Source organism: Oncorhynchus tshawytscha, linkage group LG30 (genome assembly GCF_018296145.1).
Source record: "Oncorhynchus tshawytscha isolate Ot180627B linkage group LG30, Otsh_v2.0, whole genome shotgun sequence".
NCBI lineage: Eukaryota > Metazoa > Chordata > Actinopteri > Salmoniformes > Salmonidae > Oncorhynchus > Oncorhynchus tshawytscha.
In genome coordinates, this window is record NC_056458.1 from 45,116,614 (window position 1) to 45,125,469 (window position 8,856).

Genomic DNA, 8,856 nt, shown 5'->3' on the forward strand with positions numbered 1-8,856 from the left:
ACTCGTACATTGATAATGCAATGCATGGAGATTATATAGTAGGATTTGATTACTCAGGTCTTTGATACACTTGTAAAATGTCTCGAATGGTATGAAATGGATTGTATCTTTTCGCTCTTCTCTTTTTGTATCGGTCAGAGCAACCGGAGGATTTGAAGCTGTGGGATTTGAAGCTGCGGGATTTGAAGCTGCGGGATTTGAAGCTGCGGGATTTGAACAGGGTGTCTGTTGTGCTGACATGGCATTCTTCACCCATCGATCTTTCTATTGAAAAAATAAATAAATACGGAAATAATATTGTCTTTAAACTAAATTAATGCCACATTTAGATCTTGAAGAGCATCTTAACATGTGATTCCTAAAATATTTCTTATGGGGAATATTATAAAACAGATCAAGAATGTCCCAAAACAAGAATGATTGTTTAAATGGGTGGGATAGGTTTACTGGATAACCAATGGTCATATGTTTGATTGAAACGTCATTGTTGACTGAAATATTTGTGTTGTTTTATTGGATGATAAACAACCTGACCTGGGTGTGTTGAAAGTCAAACGATTATAGTGGCGGATATGACAGGGTGACTTTATATTATATATGCTGGTTATTATATCCACTAGTGTTTTTCTAATAAATAAAACAAATTTTCCTCATCAATTGAATTTGTTTGATTTGCAATCATGTTTATGGTTTTCAACTGTATAGTGAATCACCAACGTGAACGTACAGTATGATCGTGCGTTGTCTTGTGCTCGTTATTCATTTGAACGCAGGGGGGCGCTCTACACCGTAGACCAATAAGAACCGCTTTGTTTGCATTCCGCAGCGAGTTATCACAACACACGGTTGTTGGATGTATTAGAAATATTTCATTACATGTATGTATTGACTATTAATAGTTATTTTACCCCAAAACGTGTCTGGTCTAGTTATTGGTTTAGACCGTGTGATCACTTCCGGTTCAAAGTTTGAGGAGGTCACGGTGTCCTTCCACACGTGTGTTTCCAGGCATAACTAGTACTCGCATTACAGTAGCTGGTAACTGGAACTAGAGGCTTATCAAACCATTGTATTTAAAAAAAAATTGATTTACTAGTCAAATTGACCAACCTATAATCATGCTAAAGATGCTTTCCCGAGCGGTGACTACCGCAGTCCGAATTTCTACATCCACAATGTCCTCGACTGGTGCTCTCCATCCTCTTGCCAGATCGGCGTTATGCTCTCCAAACTCCGGAACAATCCGGCCGTTCACCCGGTCTCTCTGGATGATGAGCAATAATGGTGCAGCATCGGGGTACCGACCAAAACTCTTCGGTTCAAAAGGACCGAGTCCTGTATCCTGTGAATGTGTGTCGCTACATACGGAAGGTAATGATCGCTAAATTGGGTAACTAGATAGTTACTGTAGTGTGAGTACTAGCTATGTTAACGTCAGCTAGCTAAATGATCCCCCTCCACTTGCTTGGTCTTGTTGAACCAGCTAGCTGGTTAATTGTGTGTAAAACAACGGAGGAATAGCTGCGACCAGCTTGGACAACTTCTGTAACATATGTCCTCATATAAGTATCTGACTGGAGGGGCAGGATGCGTCACCAATGCGTGTCCCCCAATGTCTGGAACCATCATGTCTATAGTATCTAGTCAAAAGTTAACTCGTGGGTTTATCAAGCAAGACAGCGTGTTTTAGAGCAGTGCCGAATGCGAAGCTGATGATGAAACCAACTATTGAGTGTGATGTTAGCTGGCTAGACATCCCTGATGGCATCTCCATCTGAACCTGTGTGGAGCAGTGACCTTGGAAATGGAACCTGGGTGGGGACAGTCTATGGGACTAACGTGTAGTTAATAACGACTTGTGTTGTTTTTTTGTTTGTTTAATATCTTATCAACCGCTCTGTTTCAGGAGACAAAGCCTTTGGAGATTTCCTGTCTGATGAAACGAAAGAAGAGAAGAAAATTCAGAAAAGCAAGACTCTTCCCAAGATGTCTGGAGGGTGGGAGCTAGAGCAGAACGGCACAGAGGCCAAACTCATCAGGATGCTCTCTGGAGAAAAGTACTGAGCGAGAAAATAACGTTATGTTAATATTACAATACATAGGCACACCTCCCCCATCCTGAGTAAATGGCCAATTTATTTTACCTTCATTTAACTAGGCAAGTCGGTTAAGGACAGGTTCTTATTTACAGTGACGGCCTAGGAACAGTGGGTTAACTGCCTTGTTCAGGGGCAGAACGACAGATTTTTACCTTGTCAGCTCGGGGATTCGTTCTTGCAACCTTTCGGTTACTAGTCCAACGCTCAAACCACTAGGCTACCTACCTCCCCTACACTCTAACCACTAGGCTACCCTGCCGCCCCTACACTCTAACCACTAGGCCACCTACCGCCCCTCCACTCTAACCACTAGGCCACCTGCCGCCCCTACACTCTAACCACTAGGCCACCTACCGCCTCTACATTCTAACCACTAGGCTACCTACTCTAACCCCCTCTACATTCTAACCACTGGGCTAACTACCGCCCCTACACTCTAACCACTAGGCTACCTACCGCCCCTACACTCACACTCTAACCACTAGGCTACCTGCCGCCCCTCCACTCTAACCACTAGGCCACCTACCCACCCTACACTCTAACCACTAGGCCACCTACCCCCCTACACTCTAACCACTAGGCCACCTACCCACCCTACACTCTAACCACTAGGCTACCTACCGCCCCTACACTCTAACCACTAGTCCACCTACCGCCTCTACACTCTAACCACTAGGCTACCTACCGCCCCTACACTCTAACCACTAGGCCACCTACCGCCCCTACACTCTAACCACTAGGCTACCTACCGCCCCTACACTCTAACCACTAGTCCACCTACCGCCTCTACACTCTAACCACTAGGCTACCTACCGCCCCTACAGTCTAACCACTAGGCATTTTATTTTGACTATGAACCACAGTTGGATGTCCTGTCACTCTAAATGTCCACACCTGCACAAAATGAACCCCGCCACGATTCACATCAACCATAGTCCACTTTACCGGGAACTCTAACCACTAGGCTACCTCCCTTTCCCTTCCTTGCTAACCACTAGGTCACATTCAACATCAACAACAGTGTTCCCCCTAACTTTGAAGAGGAGGCTGAACAAGTGCAAGGACAGAAGTCGGCAGAAAGTGAGGTAAGCCTAGAGCTGGACTGATCAACCAGAACTTAGGCAGACATTGGCTTCCTCTTACTGAAGCATTCTGATTATGTAAGTCATTTTCTTTAATGATGCAACACAACATTCCTGTAGATGGAGTTTTGCTATGAAATTTTATTTTCACTTTTGAATACAGTTATGTCCTGTCAATAAATGCCCCTGCCAAAATGAACCCCTGCCCGATTCACATCTGTATCCTTTCTGGGAATCCTCTGCTCACTCCTCTGCCCCTCCCTCTGCAGAGTCCCTCTGCTCACATCCCTCTCAACAACTCTGTTCCTCCCTCTGAGGAGGCTGAACCCTCAAGCCCAGAAGTCTGCAGAAAGTGAGGTAAGCCCACTCCCTCTGATCCCACTCCCTCTGCCCACTCCCTCTGCCCACTCCCTCTGCCCATTCTGATTCTGTCACTCATTTGCTTTAATCCCTCTGCAACACAACATTCCTCTAGATGGATTTTTGCTATGTCTCCACTCCCTTTGGTTGTTCCCTCTGCCCTGCTCACTCCCTCTGCCCACTCCCTCTGCCCACTCCCTCTGCCACTCCCTCTGCTCACTCCCTCTGCTCACTCCCTCTGCTCCCTCTGCTCACTCCCTCTGCTCACTCCCTCTGCTCACTCCCTCTGCTCACTCCCTCTGCCCACTCCCTCTGCTCACTCCCTCTGCTCACTCCCTCTGCTCACTCCCTCTGCTCACTCCCTCTGCTCACTCCCTCTGCCCCCTCCCTCTGCCCACTCCCTCTGCCCACTCCCTCTGCCCACTCCCTCTGCTCACTCCCACTGCCACTCCCTCTGCTCACTCCCACTGCCCACTCCCTCTGCTCACTCCCTCTGCCCACTCCCTCTGCTCACTCCCTCTGCTCACTCCCTCTGCTCACTCCCTCTGCTCACTCCCTCTGCCACTCCCTCTGCTCACTCCCTCTGCTCACTCCCTCTGCCCACTCCCTCTGCCCACTCCCTCTGCCCACTCCCTCTGCCCACTCCCTCTGCCCACTCCCTCTGCCCACTGTGACATGGAGGATGGAGAGATGCATTTTGAGAAGCACAAGCACATGACCGTTGCGCAGAATGCTCTTGTGGGGGAAAGACAGTTTTCAAAGCAACTACTGTTGGACTATTCTAATCAAGTGAGGGAGACTTTGTCATTTCCTCGAACAATCATCTTTATTCAATATCGATTAATTATTGCAATAATGAGGCTGGTCGATCCAACACCCTCGAGTGTTGGGCTAAGAGTCTAACCGTTACAGACAATGCTCTTCCTTAAATAGCTGATAACAAGAATAGATTGGGGGGCACCAGAAGAAGGTGTTCTTTCCCAGGTGCAATGAAATGTTTGTTCTATTCCTTCAGGATACTATCTCTCTCGAGTCACACACACACACACAATGCCGGGCCAATCAGACTCGGAGACATCGATCTCACATGCGCCACTAATCATAGAATGTGGTTGTTTGGTTTTCACCACCAAGCCATCTCTTAAACAGTTGTCAGCCAGCCCAAGCTTCAAAGACTCCTCTCAGTTCAATCAGAATGAAGAGAGAGGTGGAAGAACCCTATTGCATAAGACAACCATTCGGTGGATAAACATCGTCTTGTAACTTTGATACCATAAGAGTCATAGCTTTGGGTGAGTATATTGTGTATTTCTCACCTCTTAATATTGAGTTGGTGGTGTAGTATGGTTTTGCAGCGCGGCGAATAGACCAAGTGGCCTAGCGCTGGTCTGTCCTGTGCAGAAATCGTTCCCGCCATTTCCTGGTGAAATTCAAATAGTCTAATTTCAGTTTGTGACAAAACAAACAACGTTTGAGAATCATTGTTCCATCGCTGTGAAATATGTTTTCAATCACCCAAAATATTGTATTTTCAGCTCTTTGACGTTGGATGTACGAAACTGAAAGTAAAAGACTAAAAACTAAACTTAAGAACGGGAAGCATAGAATAGCTCACTTAGAACAGATCTACCGCTTCTTAGACTTGTATTCAATGAGAATGACAGATCTATAACGCACATTTCTTCTGGGAATTTGATCAGGCCGCCCAAAATGTTACATATTGCCGCTTTAATTTGCCCAAGCGGTTGAAATGTTTCCATTACCTACAAAGTGTTTTTTTTTTTAAACACTAGGTTTTTGCGCAAATTAAATCAATTTCTTTTATACATCCAGCAGTTAACGACACTCTAAAAATAATTTTCACGTCTATTTTCTATACAAACTTTCTAAATGTCGACAACAAAAACAAGTCACTGGACTAGTTAGATGGTAGCCAGTAGCTATGCTTCCATTAAGTTAATACCTGGCACTGTGGGGTAAAAAACTGTCTCGCACCCTCCTGTAACTGTCCATTAACTTATATAAACTGCCGGGGGGGGGGGGTTTCCTTTTTCAGGACGCTGTCTTTCAAAGATAATTGGTAGAAATCCAGAACTTCACAGATCTTCATTGTAAAGGGTTTAAACACTGTTTCCCATGCTTGTTCAATGAACCATAAACTATTAATGAACATGCACCTGTGGAACGGTCGTTAAGACACTTAACAGCTTACAGAGCGGCAGGTAGCCTAGTGGTTAGAGAGTTGGACTAGTAACCGAAGGGTTGAATCCCCGAGCTGACAAGGGATACATACATCTGTCGTCCTGCCCCTGAACAAGGCAGTTAACTCACTGTTCCTAGGCTGTAATTGAAAATAAGAATTTGTTCTTAACTGACTTGACTAGTTAAATAAAGGCAAAAAGACGGTTGACAATTAAGGTTAAAACTATGAAAACTTAAGACACTAAAGAGGCCTTTCTACTGACTGGAAAAATGCCCGGGGTCCCTGTTCATCTGCGTGAACTTGGGCATGCTGCAAGGAGGCATGAGGACTGCAGATGTGGCCAGGGCAATAAATTGCGACGTCCGTACTGTGAGACGCCTAAGACAGCGCTACAGGGAGACAGGACAGACAGCTGATCGTCCTCGCAGTGGCACACCACGTGTAACAACACCTGCACAGGATCGGTACATCTGAAAATCACACCTGCGGGACTGGTACAGGATGGCAACAACAACTGCCCGAGTTACACCAGGAACGCACAATCCCTCCACCAGTGCTCAGACTGTCCGCAATAGGCTGAGAGAGGCTGGACTGAGGGCTTGTAGGCCTGTTGTAAGGCAGGTCCTCACCAGACATCACCGGCAACAACGTCACCTATGGGCACTAATCCACCGTCGCTGGACCAGACAGGACTGGCAAAAGGTGCTCTTCACTGACGAGTCACGGTTTGTCTCTCCAGGGGTGATGGTCGGAATGAGTGTTACAACGAGGCCTGTACTCTGGAGCGGGATCGATTTGGAGGTGGAGGGTCCGTCATGGACTGGGGCGGTGTGTCACATCATCATCGGACTGAGCTTGTTGTCATTGCAGGCAATCTCAACGCTGTGTGTTACAGGGAAGACAACCTCCTCCCTCATGTGGTACCCTTCCTGCAGACTCACCCTGACATGACCCTCCAGCATGACAATGCCACCAGCCATACTGCTCGTTCTGTGTGTGATTTCCTGCAAGACAGGAATGTCAGTGTTCTGCCATGGCCAGTGAAGAGCCCGGATCTCAATCCCATTTGAGCACGTCTGGGACCTGTTGGATCAGAGTGTGAGGGGCTAGGGGCTAGGGCCACCCCCCCCCAGAAATGTCCTTGAACTTGCAGGTCAAATCAAAATCAAATCAAATGTATTTGTCACATACACATGGTTAGCAGATGTTAATGCGAGTGTAGCTAAATGCTTGTGCCGACAATGCAGTAATAACCAACGAGTAATCTAACCTAACAATTCCAAAACTACTACCTTATACACACAAGTGTAAAGGGATAAAGAATATGTACATAAAGATATATGAATGAGTGATGGTACAGAACGGCATAGGTAAGATGCAGTAGATGATATAGAGTACAGTATATACATATACACATGAGATGAGTAATGTAGGGTGTGTAAACATTATATTAAGTAGCATTGTTTAAAGTGGCTAGTGATATATTTTACATCAATTTCCATCAATTCCCATTATTAAAGTGGCTGGAGTTGAGTCAGTGTGTTGGCAGCAGCCACTCAATGTTAGTGGTGGCTGTTTAACAGTCTGATGGCCTTGAGATAGAAGCTGTTTTTCAGTCTCTCGGTCCCAGCTTTGATGCACCTGTACTGACCTCGCCTTCTGGATGATAGCGGGGTGAACAGGCAGTGGCTCGGGTGGTTGTTGTCCTTGATGATCTATATGGCCTTCCTGTGACATCGGGTGGTGTAGGTGTCCTGGGGTGCAGGTAGTTTGCCCCTGGTGATGCGTTGTGCAGACATCACTACCCTCTGGAGAGCCTTACGGTTGTGGGCGGAGCAGTTGCCGTACCAGGCGGTGATACCGCCAGGATGCTCTCGATTGTGCATCTGTAGAAGTTTGTGAGTGCTTTTGGTGGACCATTTCAGTTTGTCCGTGATGTGTACGCCGAGGAACTTAAAACTTACTACCTTCTCCACTACTGTCCCATCGATGTGGATAGGGTGGTGCTCCCTCTGCTGTTTCCTGAAGTCCACAATCATCTCCTTTGTTTTGTTGACGTTGAGTGTGAGGTTATTTTCCTGACACCACACTCCGAGGGCCCTCACCTCCTCCCTGTAGGCAGTCTCGTCGTTGTTGGTAATCAAGCCTACCACTGTAGTGTCGTCCGCAAACTTGATGATTTGAGTTGGAGGCGTGCATGGTCACGCAGTCATGGGTGAACAGGGAGTACAGGAGAGGGCTCAGAACACACCCGTGTGGGGCCCCAGTGTTGAGGATCAGTGGGGTGGAGATGTTGTTACCTACCCTCACCACCTGGGGGCGGCCCGTCAGGAAGTCGGTACCCAGTTGCACAGGGCGGGGTTGAGACCCAGGGTCTCGAGCTTGATGACGAGTTTGGAGGGTACTATGGTGTTAAATGCTGAGCTGTAGTCGATGAACAGCATTCTCACATAGGTATTCCTCTTGTCCAGATGGGTTAGGGCAGTGTGCAGTGTGGTTGAGATTGCATTGTCTGTGGACCTATTTGGGCAGTAAGCAAATTGGAGTGGGTCTAGGGTGTTAGGTAGGGTGGAGGTGATATGGTCCTTGACTAGTCTCTCAAAGCACTTCATGATGACGGAAGTGAGTGCTACGGGGCGGTAGTCGTTTAGCTCAGTTACCTTAGCTTCCTTGGGAACAGGAACAATGGTGGCCATCTTGAAGTGGGAGCAGCAGCAAGACTGCAAAAAAGTTATTTAGTCTGCCTGGGAGCAAGACATCCTGGTCCGTGATGGGGCTGGTCTTCTTTTTGTAATCCGTGATTGACTGTAGACCCTGCCACATACCTCTTGTGTCTGAGGCGTTGAATTGTGACTCTACTTTGTCTCTATACTGACGCTTAGCTTGTTTGATTGCCTTGCGGAGGGAATAGCAACACTGTTTGTATTCGGTCATGTTTCCGGTCACCTTGCCCTGGTTAAAAGCAGTGGTTCGCGCTTTCAGTTTCACACGAATGCTGCCATCAATCCACGGTTTCTGGTTTGGGAATGTTTTAATCGTTGCTATGGGAGCGACATCATCAATGCACTTTCTAATGAACTCGCTCACCAAATCAGCGTATTCGTCAATGTTG

The 8,856-nt window shown here is 46.9% G+C and overlaps 1 protein-coding gene across 1 annotated transcript in view; it reads left to right on the forward strand.

The window, feature by feature from the left end:
- The first annotated feature begins 957 nt into the window (after nucleotides 1-957).
- The window catches only part of LOC112236378 (complement component 1 Q subcomponent-binding protein, mitochondrial-like), an 11,036-nt gene continuing 3,137 nt past the window's right edge, over nucleotides 958-8,856 (forward strand). Inside the window, exons 1-4 of the mRNA XM_042309292.1 lie at nucleotides 958-1,371; nucleotides 1,907-2,057; nucleotides 2,190-2,196; nucleotides 3,098-3,184. Of these exons, the coding sequence (XP_042165226.1) occupies nucleotides 1,119-1,371; nucleotides 1,907-2,057; nucleotides 2,190-2,196; nucleotides 3,098-3,184 (498 nt within the window). The 5' untranslated portion in view covers nucleotides 958-1,118. The remainder of the gene's footprint in view (nucleotides 1,372-1,906; nucleotides 2,058-2,189; nucleotides 2,197-3,097; nucleotides 3,185-8,856) is intronic.